The sequence below is a fragment of the Danio rerio genome, chromosome 11, assembly GCF_049306965.1.
Source record: "Danio rerio strain Tuebingen ecotype United States chromosome 11, GRCz12tu, whole genome shotgun sequence".
Classification (NCBI taxonomy): domain Eukaryota; kingdom Metazoa; phylum Chordata; class Actinopteri; order Cypriniformes; family Danionidae; genus Danio; species Danio rerio.
Genome location: NC_133186.1, coordinates 13,394,498 through 13,414,414, shown reverse-complemented (window position 1 = coordinate 13,414,414; position 19,917 = coordinate 13,394,498). Strand labels below are relative to the sequence as shown.

The 19,917-nt window shown below is 37.3% G+C and overlaps 1 protein-coding gene across 2 annotated transcripts in view; it reads right to left on the bottom strand.

Annotated features, from left to right (window-relative positions):
- dnhd1 (dynein heavy chain domain 1) overlaps nucleotides 1-19,917 on the bottom strand; it is an 80,081-nt gene that overhangs the window by 23,097 nt on the left and 37,067 nt on the right. The window contains exons 25-36 of one of the 2 annotated variants that reach the window (XM_073916542.1): nucleotides 18,157-19,867; nucleotides 16,220-16,455; nucleotides 15,943-16,129; nucleotides 15,515-15,617; nucleotides 13,437-13,586; nucleotides 13,117-13,308; nucleotides 10,051-10,482; nucleotides 8,225-8,639; nucleotides 6,058-6,165; nucleotides 5,797-5,964; nucleotides 1,400-1,578; nucleotides 317-1,318 (exon numbers count right to left, since the gene is read on the bottom strand). In XM_073916542.1, coding sequence (XP_073772643.1) covers nucleotides 317-1,318; nucleotides 1,400-1,578; nucleotides 5,797-5,964; nucleotides 6,058-6,165; nucleotides 8,225-8,639; nucleotides 10,051-10,482; nucleotides 13,117-13,308; nucleotides 13,437-13,586; nucleotides 15,515-15,617; nucleotides 15,943-16,129; nucleotides 16,220-16,455; nucleotides 18,157-19,867 — 4,883 coding nt within the window. The remainder of the gene's footprint in view (nucleotides 1-316; nucleotides 1,319-1,399; nucleotides 1,579-5,796; nucleotides 5,965-6,057; nucleotides 6,166-8,224; nucleotides 8,640-10,050; nucleotides 10,483-13,116; nucleotides 13,309-13,436; nucleotides 13,587-15,514; nucleotides 15,618-15,942; nucleotides 16,130-16,219; nucleotides 16,456-18,156; nucleotides 19,868-19,917) is intronic. The other variant, XM_021479939.3, reaches the window with a different exon arrangement.

The window sequence follows — 19,917 nt, the reverse complement described above, 5'->3', positions numbered from 1 at the left end:
AATTTGTGGGTACAAGAGAGATCTCAGGGCAGGTGGGAGCAAATTGTGGCGACTGACCACTTTCCTCCTCTATGTTTTATTCCTCTATGATTTATTCCCACATATGAATCCGAATGCATACGTTTTTTTTGTTTTTTTTTTTTTTCGTGTTTACATGGTCATAGAACAGATCCAATCTGTGTCACATATGAGAAGAAAATCTGAATTGGGTCACATTTAACTGGCAGTGTAAACGGGGCCTAGGAGAGTCAATGACAGGTCATAACATTACTGGACAGCCCATTTATACCCCTATATGTGATCTCAAAAAACTTACCCTTTTGTTGTCCACTTGGCACTGTGCAATTTGTTTAATCAAGTGGAGAGGGTGGATGCTCACTGCTGCTTCTCTGGTTATATCTGGTAAAAACACAACTACAGGACCTTCATGTTTGGACAGTAGGTTGGAGATGTTTTCCACTGAGGTCACTGAGGGGTCGCCAGTATATGATTGAGGCATGTGTCCATTCGCACAGGCCATGAGGTCTTCTTCCACTGCTGCTAGCCAATGAGGACACAGAGTCTTCCAGAGAATGGCCCGCTGTAGTGTGGACAAATGAGAGTGAGATCGACAAGGCACTGGTCCAATCACCGTAGAGGAAGGAAAGCGCAGGTATTTCTGCCACAGTCTGGATGAATTCACAAGAGAGGACACAAGACCCCTGAAGGGTGCAATCGTCTGTAACAGATAAACATCATCTGGAGATTGTGTTTGAATCCAGCTTGGCAGCTCGGGGATAGACTGTGTTGACGCTGATAAAAAATGCTCTGAAGACTCCCAGTTGCTTAATCCTCTGAGGAAAATGACTCGTTCTACCTCAGGGCAGCCCTCATTGTGCTCAATAATGGCAAAAGATACCAATAATCTGAATAAAGCGGAATGGCTCTGGAACAAGCAGGGTTTATACTGGGAAAAGATATGAGAGACAATCCTGTAGGTAATCTCAGATTTGCCTGCTCTGAGCTCCGTCTCTCTCCCGTCTGGGCTCTCCATGGCTAAAGCTGACCGCAAAGTGAGCAGGAAACCATGAAGAGTGAAAAGATAACAGGGGGACAGCTGGGCCACGTCCTGCAGGGCATTGTAAAGGGATGTGGTGAGCTCTGCTATTTGATAAAAATCAGTCATTAGGGGTTTATGCTGATCTATCTGTTGAGATAGCGCCTTGATTTCTGTTTCAAGTCCGAGAGAGACACTCTGACACATGTAGACCTGTGGAAGGAACTGAGGGTCCTGGAAAAGTGGTGTAGAGGCGTGCATGACATACTCCATCAAGGAAAACTGCAATCATCATAAAAATAAACATTAGGACCTATGCTTATAAAACTGAACATTCAAAAAAAAACTTTTTGACAAGCTGACCTTGTTCTCAGAAAGTTTATGCTGAAGTATCTGTTTTTTTGTTTGTACTCGATGATGTAGAGTCCATAGAGCTGAACATTCAGTCTGCATCAGTTCTGTCAGAATCAGGTCCCGAACTTCAGATGTGCTTGGAGAAAGATCAATCATTTGAACCTCCTCGAGAAATGAAGGATGAATTTCTAGCAGGAAAATGTGGAGAAAAAAGTTTTAAAAACCTATAAAACAGTATACTGCTTGCAGCAGGGGTTTTCAAACTAGGCTGTGGCCAAAAAGTGTGAGTGGAAAAAATATATATTTCATACTGTAGCTATAAAAGTTTATATTTTTTAAGATATTACAGCATGTGGTCCAAAACATTGAAAATCATGAAATTAAACATAGTTAGGAATATCGGGGAGTTGAAAATTTTAGTTGTCACTTTCAAAAACAAAAAAAAAATGAAAAAATGTTTCATACTTGACATTACTGTATGTAAGAAAGTCCAATCACAGATTAATAGCAGACCAAAGTCAGGCCTAAATTCACATTGACAAAAGTTTCTTTCCAAGATGTTTGACTAATGAAAACACCACTGTGATGTGGAGGAGAACCTGTCGCCAAATCCACAAGGTCAAACTGATGGAAACACACATCCCAGGACAGAAATCTGACATATTCAGGGGAGCTAATAATTCTGACTTCAACTATATATATATATATATATATATATATATATATATATATATATATATATATATATATATATATATTATTCTTTCCCCAATTTCTGTTTAATGGAGAGAAGATTTTCTCAACACATTTCTAAACATCATAGTTTTATTAACTCATTTCTAATAACAGATTTATTTTAGCTTTGTCATGATTTATCTTTGTCATTTAAAGCCTTAACTAGGTTAATTAGGTTAACTAGGCTGGTTAGGGTGGTTAAACTGCTTTTATTCTAGCCGAAATAAAACAAATAAGACTTTCTCAAGAAGAAAAAGTATTATCAGACATACTGTGAAAATGTTCTTGCTCTGTTAAGCATTCATTCATTCATTTTCTTTTTGGTTTAGTCCTTTTATTACTCTGGGGTCATCACAGCAGAATAAACCGCCAACCTCTACAGCCCGTTTTTACGCAGCGGATGCCCTTCCAGACTCAACCCATCTCTGGGAATCATCCACACACAGTTATTCACACTCATACACTATGGACAATTTAGCCTACCCAATTCACCTGTTTCACATGTCTTTGGACTGTGGGGGTAACTGGAGAATCCAGAGGAAACCCACACGAACGCAAGGAGAACATGCAAACTCCAAACAGAAACGCCAATTGACCCAGACTAGGCTCGAACCAGCGATCTTCTTGCTGTGATGCGACAGCACTACCTACTGTGCCACTGAATCACCTTCTGTTAAACATCATTTGAGAAATATAAAAAAACGGGGAAAAAAATTAATAGGAGAGCTTATAATTCTGACTTCAACTGTATTTATATATATATTGTGTCATGTATACATATATGTTATGTACATGTTATGTATATATAGGAATGAACCGCCAACTCTTCCGGCACATGTTTTACAGAGCAGATGCCCTATTGGCCGCAACCTAATACAATAGTACAATATATATGATATGGCAACGCAGTGGCGCAGTAGGTAGTGCTGTCGCCTTACAGCAAGAAGATTGCTGGGTCACTGGTTTGGAGTTGGAGTTTGGAGTGGAGTTTGCATGTTCTCCCTGCACTCGCATGGGTTCCCTGTTGGCGGTTCATTCCGCTGTGGCGACCCCGCATTAATAAAGGGACTAAGCCGACAAGAAAATGAATAAATGAATAATATTTGATATACATTTATGACATTTAATAAACAGTATGTTAAGTCCTCATGTAGTGTGCATATGTTTTAATATATCAGCTTTCGATATGGGGACATGCAGTGAGAAACACTTTTAACTTTTCTAATCTGTTTGTTTGTTTGTTTGTTTGTTTGTTTGTTTGTTTGTTTGTTTGTTTGTTTGTTTGTTTGTTTGTTTGTTTTTGCAGTAAGGGCGCAGTGGCGCAGTAGGTAGTGCTGTCACCTCACAGCAAGAAGGTTCTGATTTGAGCCTCGGCTGGGTCAGTTAACGTTTCTGTGTGGAATTTGAACGTTCTCCCTGCATTCGCGTTGTTTTCCTCCGGGTGCTCCGGTTTCCCCCACAGTCCAAAGACACGTGGTACAGGTGAATTAGGTAGGCTAAATTGTCCATAGTGTATGTATGTTGGCGAATGAGTGTGTATGGGTTTCCCAGTGATGGTTTGCTGCGCTGGAAGGGCATCCACTGCGTAAAACATGTGCTGGATAAGTTGGCGGTAAATTCTGCTGTAGCGACCCCCGATTAATAAAGGGACTAAACCAAAATGAATGAATTAATTAATTTTTTGCAGTAAACCTACATTATGGTTGAATGAATAAAACTTTAGTTCACTGATTCCACCATCTGAACTGTTCCCTCTTACTGTATGTATAAACCATAACGAAACCTGTTTCATATTTTTAAATAACAATATTTAAAGATTGTCAATGATTGTTTATTGAATCGATGTGTATCTTGTGTGCTGGTGTTTTAAAGTTATGTTCCTGTTGTATTTGTATGATAAAAGGATTATGTAAACCACTGATCCTGTAAATGCAGGACTTTTCTGAATGAACAAACACAACATGCAGAGTATTGAACACTGGAGAGCCTGTGTTAAAAGTAGTGACTGTTTAGAGCAGGGGTGGCCAACCCTGTTCCTGGAGAGCCACCTTCCTGCAGATTTCAGTTGCACCTGAACCAATTAATTAGGACCTGAACACCATATGATAATTACAGGCAGGTGTGTTTGATATGGGTTGCAACTAAAATCTGCAGGAAGGTTTCTCAATTCCAAGAACGCAGAGAACGAACTTGTGTTCTTGTGGAGACCAGTCTTGCCAGGTGTCCACGGAAGAACGAACTCAGGAGACCGCGAGGGCAGAGAACGCGTCCTTTGAGAAATGGGATGCTGCGTTCTTCCTGATGGTCACATGATCTTCACGTGTTTTAAATGGTAAATTATTTAAACATTACAGCCTTCATACAACGATTTATTGTTTTTCCCCTTTTCAAAATATATATACTTTGCATAAAAACATTATAAATATATGCTGCACAATATAAATAAAACAGATTTTAATATGAATTTCAGCAAACAAACACCCTTAATATGTTTATTCCTTTATTAAGATGTCCATGGTAATGTTTACTTTCACCATTTCATTTAGAGAAACTCCTGAGGTAAATAGTTCATATCTATGAACTTTAATAATAAATCTAGATAAAATGTAGCGCTTCCCACCTCCAGTCGCAATGACTTCTGGGACTTCCAGAGCGAGTTCGGTGCTCAAGTCTGCATCAGTGCGTCCTCGATATCAAGAACACATCCGGGAAGTTTCACGCGTCCTCCGTACTTGCGGTCTTGAGTATTGGAACTGAACTTAGGCAGCTGATGATGACGTTTCACGAGAACACGAGGACGCAAGACCGCTGAAGAACGCATATTGAGAAACAGCCGGTGGCTCTCCAGGAACAGGGATGGCCACCCCTGGTTTAGAGTTTTGTGTCTAGAAAGTGCTCTTGTTTCATTTCATTTCTATTAAAAATCTGAGGTAATCTATCAATTATTGCTCTCATGATGGCTATCAGATGAATTAAAAATCATATTCAAGCTCTACTATGATTTTTAATAACATGCTGAGCACAAGAGCACCTTGTTTTTCCATTCATTTTAAGCCATGTAAATTCAGCTCTTTAGTCAGTGAAAGTCAGGGAAAAGTCATGACATTTGGCTAAGAGTTGAAACCTTGTCAGCTCTCTTTCATAATTTATTGAGGGTTTTTGCTCGTTTTTAAAGGTGGTGCTCAGAGGTCAGTCTTAGGATATATTAAATATACAGGTTGATTCAAAAAGAATACCACAACTTTAAAAATCGAGAACTCTGCAAACATGAAAAAGAGAGCTAAGCTCTTTCTGTCGCCAATTTAAGGAAGCTCTAAAATGTGTATATAGCACAGCAGGAAAGCTGTGTATACAGAGGTAAGCAGTCAGCTGGTAAGTGCGAAAAGGAACGGCATCATACCACATCGTAGCGTTTATTAAAAAGATGAAATACAGCCATACGTACTTCTGCCTACATAGTTCGCGATCTCCAGAAATGTACATAGAGCTACGTTTTCAGAATGAGCCTTTGTTGGTCTTATCAGAATTAAAAAGCAACAACTGTTATTGAACAATAGCTTTTTAATTGCATTGAACTTAATATATGCTGCTCGTTATAATTATTGTAAAAAGAAAATTTTAAAAAAGGACCATACAAAAAAAATCATGATGTAACATCCACAATCACTTACCCTGTATCAGAGTTCGGATTGGAAGGGAAGTGCTCATAATAAGATGAAAGTCAGGATGAGCAGACTGAACTGTGTGGCTATTACCACAGGTTTCTGGTGTTACAAATGCCTGAAGGACTTGCAGATTTGATATTGCTCGTTCAATATGCTTCACCAATACTCTTAGACCTGCAGCAGACGGAAGCAAGTTACACTTAAATATGTCACATTTAAAAAAATAATCTGAAGATCAAAGTGAGGAAGACTTTGCAAAAGACTGACCTTCTTTCGCTCCATGATTCAGTTTATCAAGTAACTCTGGATCATCAGAAGAAACTGTAAGTCCATATTTAGCCTCTGCATGACTTTTAGACTGACCTACAAAGAAAACTAACAATAACTTAATGACATTTCTAAGCTTACACATACAGTTGAAGTCAAAATTAACAGAATTCTGAAGATATTTCCCAATTGCTGTTTAACAGAAGTTTTTTTCAACACATTTTAAACATAATATATTTAATAAGTTATTTCTAATAACAAATTTCTTTTGTCTTTGCCATGGTGACAATATATTAAAATTTTAGTTACTTGCAAGACACAGTGGCAAATTAATGGCTTAACTAGCTTATGTAACTTAAATTAGGTTAAATATGCAAGTCATTAGACAACAGTGGTTTGTTTTGTAGCCAAAAAATCTTATGGAAGCTAATAATTGTTACGATGACCAGCAATCTATCAGCTACAGATTGCTATAGAAGTGCAATTCAGCCACGATTAACAAACTCCAACTCCCAGCATGCACCTCGCACACACCCGTTCTCCATTTTCACTGATTACACAAACAGCTGGTAACCCATTATGGACTATTTATATACCACACTATAGCACACAAACAGTGTTGAGTCTTGTTAATCTGTAAAAATTACGAAGCCTTTACCTTGCCTTGTTTGTCCATGTCATGTTTCCAGACCCTAATCTAGTTTGTGTTATGTTAGCTGCCTGAACCGATCTCTTGCCTGCTTTGACTACTCTTTTCAATTGCCCTTTATGATTCTGTTTGCTCCTGTGATTAACCATTGCCAGCCTGCCTAATCTTTAGTGATTGTAAAATAAAGCTTTCTAAACCTGTGAATCATTTGACTCAAGTGTATTGGAAAAAGGTTCGTTACTCGAAGCTTTCCAAATCAGAGCTCGATGAGGACCTCTGCTGGTTAAAGTGTGGGAAAGCACTGTGTTGCAAAAATATCAAACAATGACAACTTACAAACTCATTAATGTAGTAATACAACAAAAGTAACATAAACAAATTACCATCAATTATTAACCATTACAATTATCGTAGTCTATTACATATAAGGTATGTTACATTACACCACCGATAACTGTAATGAAATCCAAGGTATTCAAAAGTATTTATGTTTATCATATTACAACCAGTTCTATACCTAACCACTTGTTCCGAGCGGGGATCAAACAAGGGATTCCTGCATGGTAAGCGAGTGCTAAAAGGAGGAGGCTATGAGAGTGAGGCACTCGCCAGCTAGCCTCCGTTACACACTATACCCCAATAAGCAGTGGCCTTTTTTAAAAATAGCCATAAATAACACACTAATACACCTTAATGTGGTTTAAAAACGTATAATAAATTACTATTGTATTTTAGTTTAATTACTGGTGTGTGTGACCGGTGCAGTGCTTTGAAACAGCCGAAATGCATGTAATCGATGCCTAATCTTTCGCTATGCACTTTACTAACTCACAAGGGTGTTTAAACCTTTGAATCAAAATTCAAAGCAGTCACGTGAGTATAAGCGAAAATTAAGCTTCAGATGTCACTGAAAACATGGTCATGGCAAAATGAATCAAGCTCCCATACACTGCTTTACTGCGAGATGCATAATTTTTTTGATAAACGCTTTAAACCCTTGGTCCACCGTGTCACAACACTACTATTCTATCTACTTACTATTACTATTACTATTCTATTTACTATTTACTATCAGTAAAGACACTGCAGTTTTATTCTCAACCCTGTTGTCAGAACTAAATGTATTAATAATATTAATATCAAAATTAGTTTAGGAAAATTTAAAAACTGCTTTTATTCCTTCCAAAATGAAGAAATTCCCAGAAGGGAAAATGTTACCGGAAATACAGTGTAATGTCCTTGCTCTGTTAAACATCACTTGGAAAATATTTGAAAAAGAGTAAAAATTTCACTATATACAGTTGAAGCCAGAATTATTAGCCCCCCTTTGATTTTTTTTCTTTTTTAAATATTTCGCAAACTATGTTTAACAGAGCAGAAATTAGTTATTAAAAACTATTATGTTTAAAAATGTGTTGAAAAAATCTCTCCTTTAAACAGTAATTGGGGAAAAAATAAACAGGGGGCAAATAATTCTGTTTTTAACTGTATATTATGGTTTAAAAAAATTATACTAACCAGGAGAAAACAATGTCTGAGAGTTGGGTTCCTCATCTTTATGACAATTTGCCAATAAATGGCAACGTTGTGCTCGAGTATCTCTTTTCCCCCAGAGCAGGACACTTCGGACCAGATCAGAGGAATCTCCATGTATGTGATGCAGATCTAGTCCAAGTATTTGATTGAAAGCAATTTGAAATGTCTTACTGACGGGAATGGCCACGTAGTGATCACAAGTTGCAAAGGGAACATCATCCAGAAGTGTAGCACGAGGGTCCTCCAGAGTCATATTCATTTCCCCAGTCAGACAAAGTTTGTGCCACTTCAGGAGCAGCTCTTGTCGAACATCAGGGCCAAATGGACCCAAGTAAGTAACTGCAGCTGCCAAAATGAGGGCATCACCTGGAATGCTTTGATTAGCCAATGTTGCTTCCTGTAAAATATCAAATAATTTGTTGACAAGATTCATTTAAACAACCAGTAGGAAAAATACCCCTCTTTTCCTTTCCATATGCCCCAGACACTTTTTTAAAAACATTCAATTTGTTCTGGAAAATATTGTGCAATTCTGAATGTACTTCATGCCAGTGAGTGGGTTTGATAAACCACCTGTAGGATAAACACTCTTTCCTCTCTGCGTGCAGTTGAAGTCAGAATGATTAGCCGTCCTGAATTATTCGCTTCCTGTTTATTTTTCCCCCAATTTCTGTTTAATGGAGAAAAGATTTTTTCAACACATTTTTTTACGTAAAAGTTTTAATAACGTATCTCTAATAACTGAATTGTTTTATCTTTTCCATTATGACAGCACATAATATTTTACTAGATATTTTTTAAGACACTTCTATACAGCTTAAAGTGACATTTAAAGGCTTAACTAGGTTAATTAAGTTAACTAGGCAGGTTAGGGTAATTAGGCAAGTTGTTGTATAAGGTTGGTCTGTTCTGTAGACTATCAAAAAAATAGATAAAAAAATTAAAAGCTGCTTTTCTTCTAGCTGAAATACAACGAATAAGGCTTTGCCCAGAACAAAAAAAATATTTTTAGGAAATACTGTGAAAAATTCCTGCATCTGTGGGAGGCTAATAATTCTGACATCGTCTTTATGTGTGTATAAAAAACAAACAAACAAACAAACAAAAAAACTAACTAACTACAAAACTAACTTAGACTTGTTGTAGTATCTATATGATTTATGTACCTTAATTTAACCAGGTTAAAAAAAAAAAAAAACATTGAGAAACAGTTAAATGATCAATGTCCCTTGAACGAAGGGCATAGTGGCTTTTTGACCTTCAAAGAAGGGAGCAGGCGCCAGACCAAGAAGAGCCTTATAGACCAGATATTGCTGCCCTCTGGTGATTTACAGTGCTTGTTTTATTCTCATTTGTGAGTTGCTTTTGCATAAAAGTGAATAATGTTAAATGAATAGCTGTAAAGGCGTCAAAGTGGCGCAGTAGGTAGTGCTGTCGCCTCACAGCAAGAAGGTCGCTGGTTCGAGCCTCGGCTCAGTTGGCGTTTCTGTGTGGAGTTTGCATGTTCTTCCTGCGTTTGCGTGGATTTCCTCCAGGTGCTCTGGTTTCCCCCACAGTCCAAAGACATGCGGTACAGGTGTGTGTGTGTGTAAATGAGTGTGTGTGGATGTTTCCCAGAGATGGGTTGCGGCTGGAAGTGCATCCGCTGCATAAAAACATGCTGGATAAGTTGGCAGTTCATTCCGCTGTGGTGACCCCGGATTAATAAAGGACTAAGCCGATAAGAAAATGAATGAATGAACTACAAGCAGTGGTGTAAAGTAAGTAATTGCTTGTATAGTAAAATTTACAGCAAAAACTTCACCCACCTTTCCTTCTAATACCCAGTCTTTAATGTGATGTTCAGCCAGTTTAAGGACAGCACATGACTCCCTCTCTTGAGCCTCAGCGGTACTGAGCTGGGCCTTCAGCAACTCCATGTCTTGTTTGTTGAACTCCTGCTGTCTCTCCAGTTCATCTAGTCTTTCCCGCTCCGACTCCATCTGTAGCCTCAAAACACTCAGCCTTTCTTGACTCTCGGCCATGAGATTGTACAAATCTTGCTTTTTAGCCTTTTGAGGTGCAATGTGGCGCAGTATGCAAGCATACTGGTATACTGCTCTCACCCAGCGACACAAAGACTCACAAGCCCGACTCATATCTCGTACAGAGTCTGGCTGAAAACTAGGTGCCTGTATGATGTGACCCAACTTTTGAATTGTCTCATTGGTTAATTTAGAGCAGTCGAAAAATTCCAGTTCCTGATGGTGTAGAAAAAGAAATGCTTATGTAAAATGTCAAAAACAATACTCAAACTAAAAAAAAAATTTTTAACACTTTCTATGGATCCAAAATGCATAATGCTTCAAAAGAGTCTTCTTAATACACGCAGAATCTCTTAAATGAGCCTATAATTTCTAGTACCATCTGATAAAGAGTGTTCACAGCTAGTGAGAATGCAAAATGCTGGATGTAGAAGTTCATTCAATGTTACCCTGAACATAAGGCATAAGGTGTAAGGTATTTTTAAATCTTTGCTTGTATGTATATTCAGAAATTGTTGAGTGTAAAGGACGGTGCACACTAGGGATGCCACGGTTCTAAATATAATATTGAACCGTACGGTACGACCTCCACAGTTCAATACGAGCTTGTGAATTGCGGTTTTCTCGGTTTTGCGTTTAAATAATTCATGTGCGTTTTATATCTCCCCGAATTGACTGTGTGTGCCTCTAAATCCATGAGCTGAGATGAGAAAACTCCTCCCCGCGAGTAAAAATCCAATCACTATGCTCTAAAGTTAGGGGGCGCTTGACCATCGTGAAGTGAGGCTGAGGCAACAGTACAAGGAAGCGCCGGCGAAGTGAGGCCATAGTACGAGTAAGCCCTGGCGTCTTTCAAATCTGCGGAGTGAGGACATTTCGGTTTTGCCGGTAAGCATAATGCCAATAAAAGAAAAAACGGTGAACAAAAAATGACCGTGTGCAAGCATTGTTTAACACGCATAACCATGACTGCACATCTGCAGCGCCATCACCCAGCAATATCACTGTCTGAAGGCAGGATAGCAGAGAGGGTAATTAAGTCCTCCAAACAGCAACAATACCTCACTCAATCTACCAAACTGGTTCCAAAAGATACATAAAAATAACAAAGGCAGTGCAGCTGTTTATTGCTAAAAATTTGCAGCCATTTTCGGTGATTGATGCAGGCTTTTGTCAATTTATAAAAAGCACTCGATCCGCGCACAGACTACAGTCTCGCATTTTTTCAGCACAGAGATAATTAAGATGGTTTATTTATGTTTACTTAAGTACAAATATGTTTTTTTTAAATGGCTAATTTATTTTTATTAACTTCACATGTATGTTTATTTTCAAAGTGTAGGATTTTATGTGTTCCCCAGTTTGTACATGGGCTACAAGCAGCTGTGAGATTTCAGTGTTAATTTTTTTTTTATATAATACACTAGGAACTAATGTAATTTTCTTGGCTCTTAAGTAAAACAAAATGAGTATTGCAATAAATAATTTTTTTTCTCCTTAGCCTCTTACTGTTCCTATTGCCTATAGAATAAAAAACACACACGTATCAAGCCATGAGAACCGAACTGAACCGAAAACCGTGTTAACAAACCAAGATATGTATTGAACAGTGAGCTAACTGTATTGTTGCATCCCTAGTGCACACCAGGACACTTTCTGTTGAACAACAATCATTTCTTGAGCTGGAGCTGCTACTTGAACCATCCATGCTTGTTCAAATCACCAGCAACTTTAACAACAAGCGTGTCAACTTTCTGTCTTCTTCTGTGTTACAAGCGGGTGTCAGAAGCCTAAAGTTGTGTAGTGCCATCTAACATCAAGGGCTGATTTTGCCTACTCTTCTGCTCCACGCCAGTGTAAATCGCTTAGGTTTGAATCCAAAAAAACGTCTAGAAAAATGCTTCTTGATAAACGTAAATGAAAAGCATCCCGGTGTTTGTACAATCCTTAAGTGTTTAATCCACTTACGTTGTTTTATATCACTTCTTACTGTGAGTTTTCTAGAGTGAAAGAATGTCAATAAACTTCCTGTTTACTTTTCAATAAATTTTCTGAAAATCGTGTCTATACAAAGGTTGATGTTAATTCTTGCCTGTGTTTTCATGTACTTTAAAACTATACAAAATACAACTGTAAACATATCTCTGTCTGAAACTTTTGTTGAGTATAATTATAACTGAATCTATATTTAATCCACAACAGACCTCAGGAGCTAACAAGGTTACTCTGGTGGCATAAAGACAGCTCACTTCTTCTAGTTAAAAAAAAATCTCTCTACCACTTGAGTTGAAAAGCTTGTCATTTAACAAGTATTCTACTCAATTCATTCAAATATTTTTTGTAAACTGAACACACTGTTTGAGCATGTGTATGTGTCTGAGCAGAGCTCAAAGCAAAGCAGAGCTCATTAATATTCATGACTCTTCCAAATACGGTTGAAACCAACCATAACATATTAGGGCCAATGTATGTGTGCGTGTGAGCAGAGTTCAAAGCAGAGTAGAGCTCATTAATATTCATTACCCTACCAAATATGGTCAAAAACAAACATATTACAAAACAAATTAGAGCCAATTGACATGGTTGGAAATTAACTTCCAAAACCATTTCTGGAGAATTTTACTTACTTTAGCCACAAAATGCATGCATTTTAATATGTTGCAATACAAGAATACCCTTATAAAATATTATAAATAAGGCTTCATAGAAAGTGTTACCAAATTCTTTCTTAGGGTTCAGTGGATTGTTTTAATTAACTAGAACTGAACTTTATCTATGTAAAGCTGCTTTTACAAAATCCACATCGTAAAAAGGCGCTATAGAAATAAAGACGAATTGAATAGAATTAACCTGAAAAAAGCTGGACTGCACCATAAGTTGTCTGCTACTGTCCCAGCCACATGGACGGTTGAATAACATGCATATAATATCCATGACCATGACGACTCCATCAGGCGGCATCCTGTAGTGTCGAATCTCATCCAAATCTGACTGGCTCAAAGCCTGCAGAGCCTCCAGAGCGGCTTGGTACAGCGGACTCACCTACACACAAACAATTTCCAAGGAAACCAATTTCCTTAAACTTGTAAGTTTAAAAATTAACATTCTGGAATACTATCAAGTTTAAACCATCGCAATTGAGTTGAGAAAAGCATTTAATCAGAGCAGACCTGTTTAAAAGCGTCTTGAACTTGCTGCTGAACTCGGAGTAAATTATCTTCTAGATTAGAAAGCCATTTTTCTTCCTGAACACTTTGGTGGTGCTTTTGTTCCCAGATTTTCTGTGCAGGATTTACCAATTTTTGCAGCTGGTCAATACACTATAGATACACGGAAACATACAATAGGGAGAAATAAAAAAAAAATTACTTGATTTTCTCTAAATGCATAATTAAAGAACATAGAAAAATTGCTTATTTCATAAAATCATCATTTGCCATATCCTGCAGCTCTGTTATTACAGTTTTTTACAATTGCTATGACACTTTTTTCAATACATTTAACAAGTTTCCTAAACTCTTAACACGGTTAGCACAACATCCGTCTTCGTGGGCTATACAATTAACACATTTCTTGTTGCTTTGACACAAAATGCATCCAGTTAACACAAATTTAAAATGCTTGAACTTCTTTTACACACAAACTCAACCAAAACCAAAACTATGTAATTTTACAGTTCAATTTACCAATGCTTTCACATAGTATGTCAGAACAGATAACATCATGTTCTAAACAGAACCTATATAGGCTAAAGCCAAAGTGAACAGCTGTTCATACTGTCAATTGAAACACAAATATATTCCCTGTATATATATATTGATTTGAAAAACCAAAACACATGAGTGTGGTTTCTAGATGGGAATCAGCTGTCATATATATATGACATATGAACATGATTCCCATCTAGAAACCACACTCATGTGTTGACATTTTTCAAATCACATGATCATACTGTATGTTCTAAAAAAGGACTCATGAGGTTTTTGAAAGGAACAGTGAGCATATTACAGAACTCTGTCACCAATACGTCCAGGTAAGGTTATGCAATACAGTGATTACTTTACTATGCACAGTGTGTTTTGCAGTAAGCTACTCTATAAACCTGCCGTTCATTAGTACATACAATAGTTATACAGTACAGTAAAGCATTTACACTGTGTCTAATCACTTTTAGAGAATGTTAGAGAAAGTTAGAGGTCAATCAAGTCCCACATGAAATTATCTATGTTGAAGAGGCTGGCTTCAACTAAGCGAAAAGGTATCGTCGTAGGAGAAACATAAAAGGCCAAAAGGCCATTGTTACCATGCCGGGCCAGAGAAGAAGTCGGGCAAATGCAGAAGAACAGGCAGAATAGAAAATTATTTTGTTTTTTTATTATAATTGCAATGCTTTTTCTGTTTGTATATCTTGCAGTGATGTCCTTTTGCAAATTAAATCTGTACTGCAGCAATTCTGTGTCTGTATTTTTTAACATAAACTTTAATTTTATAAAGCAATTTTTTTCTTTATTTTTGTATTGAATTTTTGCAGTAAAAGAAAGAAAATGCCTGCATTTACTAAACCCAACAAAATGAAAATGTAGAGAGTCTTCAAATATAAGGGCAGAACTGACATATAAACTAATGCAGTGTCTGTAATTTTAACTGATGATAGTGTTTTTATTGTCAGTGTTTTCTGATTGACTGAATGTTTCTGTTGAAAGAGAACATGTGTTTGTGTTTTGAACAAATATGTCATTTTGAAACATGTTTACAGTGTTTTGTTAGACATGGTGTAGTGTGTTAGTTTATTATTGTATTTTGAAAAGAAGTTTAGAGGTTTAGTTTACAATGTTTGATTTTGAGCATGAAATTAACTGTTTTGTCAATTGTGTGTTTTAGGTGTGTTGATGCGTTAAGAGTTTAGCAAACTTGTTAAATGTATTAAAAAAAACTGTCATAGCCATTGTAAAAAACTGTAACCATGAAATTGATTTTCCCCCTTTGTTTTACACATGCAATGGTACTGTTATTCAGTATATATTGGCAGCACTGGACTTAGCTGAATATTGAATTGAACGGAGCCAAAACAGCTGAACAGACCCACCATTGTCTTGCTAAAGCTGGTTTATATCCAGCCACATGCACCATTTTTTGATGTTTGTCTCTCTGAATCTGTTACTTTCCTGTTTAATAATAAAAGTTGCTTTGAAGTAGTCTCTACTGCATTAAGTGCTATAACAATAAAGACGACAAGACTGAGACGTACCTTCTGTTTTTCTTCACATTTGGCCCTAAAGGTCAGAACTTTCTGAGTGTGCCTTGCAGCTGTGTCTGTCATGTCCTTCACATGTGCTAGAACCTTCCCCAACCTAATATGTAAACACATGTAAATAATACAATTTTAGAAAAATGGATCGTTCAATGTTATTAATAATTTAATTGACCTCGATTCGCATGTTTGTATTGATTTTGTATATAACTTAGTCGGATGCAAACTTAATTCCACATGTGGTGTAAACAAAGCTTAATGTTAATTAAGGCTGTATTTATTTGATTAAAAACATACTTAAAATAGTAATGTAGTCAAATAAATATCAGATTTTTGTCAAGTAAATGTCATTTATATTATTATAATGAATATGATCCTAAATGTTTGGATGATAGTGAATGTATTAATACATTAGCTCCCCTTACCGGCTGTCCTGAACTCTGTTTTTCTCAAACAGGTGGTGACAGAAAAAGAAAAACTGAACCATCAGCTCTACGTAGGACCGACAGCCAAACGGTTGAAGATGAAGAAGCGTGACAGCATATTTTGAAGCTAATAAATGTATCCTTGCCATTGCCTTAGAAATACTAGCTGCTAAGTTATCCTTGGCAACTAGAAATTCAACAATACAGAGGCAAAAAACAAATGTGTTAAATCACTTAAAATTAGGGGTAGAATAAGAATTGAATTAAATCATTTCACCTGTACCAGCTGTCTCAGGAATCTGCTGACTGGCTTTTAAATGATACAAAGCACTTTCAACTAAAGCTTCAGAGGTCCAAGGTTGAAACACTTCTACACAACAGCAGATACTCAAAGCCTTGGTGATATGTGGAAGAAAGCTGCAAGATTTCACAAGGATTTTTTCTTCAGATTTGTCCCAGGGGAAAGGATAAAGGAGAAATACATGTGTACTTCTTTGGATGTTTCTGAAATAACTGCATGAAAAAAAATATATATTACTAAGACTCAACTTTCAACACTCATGATATATTGGTTATCTGCCAGTATTCAAGATTTTTTTTTTATTAATTTATGAACTATGATTTGACTATTGCTTTATTCATAATTATAAGCCATACTTTTAAATAAGTGGTTTCTATGTTTGATCTTCTTTCTATATTATGTACATAATCTGACATTTCAATGGCAAATCCAAATTGCAAAATGTTGAGAATGGAAAATTATTAAACATTATTATTCATGCATTATACAGCAGGAAAAAAATAATTATTGAGCATGTCATGCTTTTTCCTGGAAATAATATTTCTAAAGGAGCTGTTAACCTGGAATTGAATCAGATTTTGGTAAAAACCCAAACAATACAAACATAAAAATGAGAATAACAAACATATGAATGAAGTCACATGCATTGCTCAGGTGTTATTTTTTTACAGACTTCAACAGAGTGTAAAAATCTTGACGGTTATGTGCGTCTCATCTATCACGTTTTTGTTTTTTGTTTTTTTGCAGTTTTTGTTTTCACAAATCCAAGAGAGGCCACTGTGTACCCTTTTTGAGATCCCAAGTTTGTCTCGCGAGTGACATTTGCGCCTGCTGTTCTTGAGTAAACCCACCAGAGGCCGCTGTTGACTGACTGTTTGACTGACTGAATGACTGACCGACCAATCAGCTAACCCACCCTCTTCCTTCCCTAAACCCAACCAATGTTATTGATTAACCCAACCACCCACTGCCCTAAACCCAACCAACAATTTTCAAAAGCAATCCAGAAAAAGAAAAGCCCTTGTCTGATTTTTACCACGTTTTCAGATTTTACGATATTCTCACCCTGTTATTTACTTGTTTATTTTATTTTTTGGATTCTGTTTTTGTCTTGCACGCTTTCTGGAATCGTTCTTCACAGGACTCAACCGTTGTCGTGCTCAACTCCTTTCTGTGTCTCAAGTCTGCCGACGTACATGTCGAACTAACAGGACAAACTGGTAACAGCGGGAAAGCAGTTTATACTAAGGTAAGCGGTCAGCTAGTAAGCACAAAAAGGAATGGCGTCATACCGCACCGTAGCAATCGTTTAAAAAATGAAATGCAGCCATACGTACCTCTGGCTACATAATTTACCGTCTCCAGAAACGTATATAGGACTATGTTTTTAGAATGAGCCTATGTTGCAACCTTTTTTTTCTGGCTGGTTTCCCTGGCTGTGTTTTGGATCATTGTCTCACTGAAATGTCCACCCTGGTTTCATCTTCATCATCCTGCTAAGGTAGATGTTGGACTGAAGGAGCTAATATTAATTTACAATGACGAAGGTTAGAGGGTTGCTGAAAAACTACTGAGAGATTTCATCTGCTGTCTGACTTTCACTGCCTTTCTACACCTCCCTTTCTTCATGTGTTCAATACTTTTAACATGTGTCATTTCATTTTATTGCACATAACTTAATTTATAAACTAATAAGATTTGTTTTCTTTGTATATATGGATTATTTGGTTGCTATCAACATCCGGTGAAAATTCCAAGTCAACAGCACCTTTAGAAAAATGTTTTTTGAGAAAAATGGTAACATGTTCAATATTTATTTTCCCCGCTATGTATGTCATTCAACAACAGTGAATTATATGAAACTGATCTTAAAAAGTGAATGATTTGAAAACATATGGATACTGATACCCTACATTTCAAGAACTTGATCATCCTTCATATAACAATGTGCATCTTTCATCAACGCTTTCATCCGGAGAGTCACATTCTTCAGTTCTTCATCTGAATACAGTCCAGGAAAGCTTCCATTGGCCATCATTACCAGCAGCTGATCCTTTACAGCTTGGCTGGTATTCTCGTGAACTAGTAGAACCAAATCTCCAGCATTCACCCCAGTCTGGCTCCAAATGTCTTTCATCATTCCCCATATCTTTGTCTCATTTCCAGAATGAACCTCGACTAGTTGATATCCCGTCAGAGCAGCTGCTAGACGCACAATAGTCTTTCTCCCTGTTTTCTTTGCTCCTCCAAAAAGAGCCCCATGTCCACCAGGAATGAGAAAAGCTCGGATGACATGCACAAGTTGATGAACATTCTGGTGATGAACAGCCCATGTTGGATTATAGAGAGTGTTTTCTGACTTTTCTTCATTACTTTCTTCTCTTTTAAGAGTATGAACTAGCTGGTCAACCAACACATCAACATTCCTTTCTTGATACACACAGGTGCGTTTGAAATTATGATGCAGGAGAATGTTTTTTGACGTTTCACAAAGTTCTGGACTGAAAATCACATTCTGGATGGAAGAAGCTGTTTCTTGTAGACGTTGTAGAAACTCTTCATGTGATGATGGTTTGTGGTTGACATCGTTTCCAACAGAATGAGAAGAAAGAGAAGAAAACAACATTGGAAATGAACAACTTGAAGATTCAGATATCAACTCTGATGTTCCTGGATCACTCTCAAAATTTCCAGCCTTTTTTACATTGTCATTGGTGTATGAGAATCCATCTTCATCAATTCCTGTGCTGTACAAGCTTGAGTTGCTTTCTACATTGGTCTCTTCGCTCTCTGTCTGAACTTCTGCTTTAACAATCCAAGGATTCAAAGTTTCATCCATCTGCGAAGAGCTTGAATCCAGTTGTTGGTTTACATATGTCCTCGTTACAGATAACATGTCTGTAAGGCTTGAGTTATCTGCTGGAAGTGTTTGAGATTCAGTTGACAACATCGTGCTAAAATTCTTCTCAGAAACTTCAGCTATGATTGAGATAAGTTTTTGACATGCAGCTTCTGAATCTAGGCGATCACCAAAAGTCCGCAAACACTCATGCATCCACAGGCGGACAATATTGAGGTCATGTTCAAGAACAGATGGAGAAGAGACTGATCTTTCAGTTGAAGTGGAGCTTCGAAAACCAAAACTACTCTGAAGACTACTCCGAAGAGCCTGCTGGCCATCAAGCCTTGACCTCCAGAGATACATCCCTTGAAACACTTTATGTATATCATGCAAAGAGAAGATAAAGTATGGACTCGAGGTTACAGCATAGCATTCACGCACTGCAAGGTATACGTCAAGAGTTGAGGTAATAATGCAGTTTGCTCTGTCTGCAAGGCTCAGTGTTGGTTGTATTTCTCTCAGCCACGGTTGCAGTTTTGAGGAATGGATAGAAAAGAGTGTTTTAGAAGTCATGCTTGGGAGAGTCAAGATGACAAACAGTCGAGAGAGCCGTGGAGAAATCCAGTAGCTGTCGCTTGTCTCAGGAACACTGCAAGTGGCCAGATAATTAATGGATCTTGATTGAAAAAGCTTGAAGTGAGAGCCGTCTGATACCAACACTTCACCTCTAGAAATGCACTGACGCAGTGTCTCAAGAGTCTTGGATGTTTTTCCACAAGCATCTGCAGAGAAGAGAAAATTTAGCTGTTATACATGGCAAGAAACCTAATAA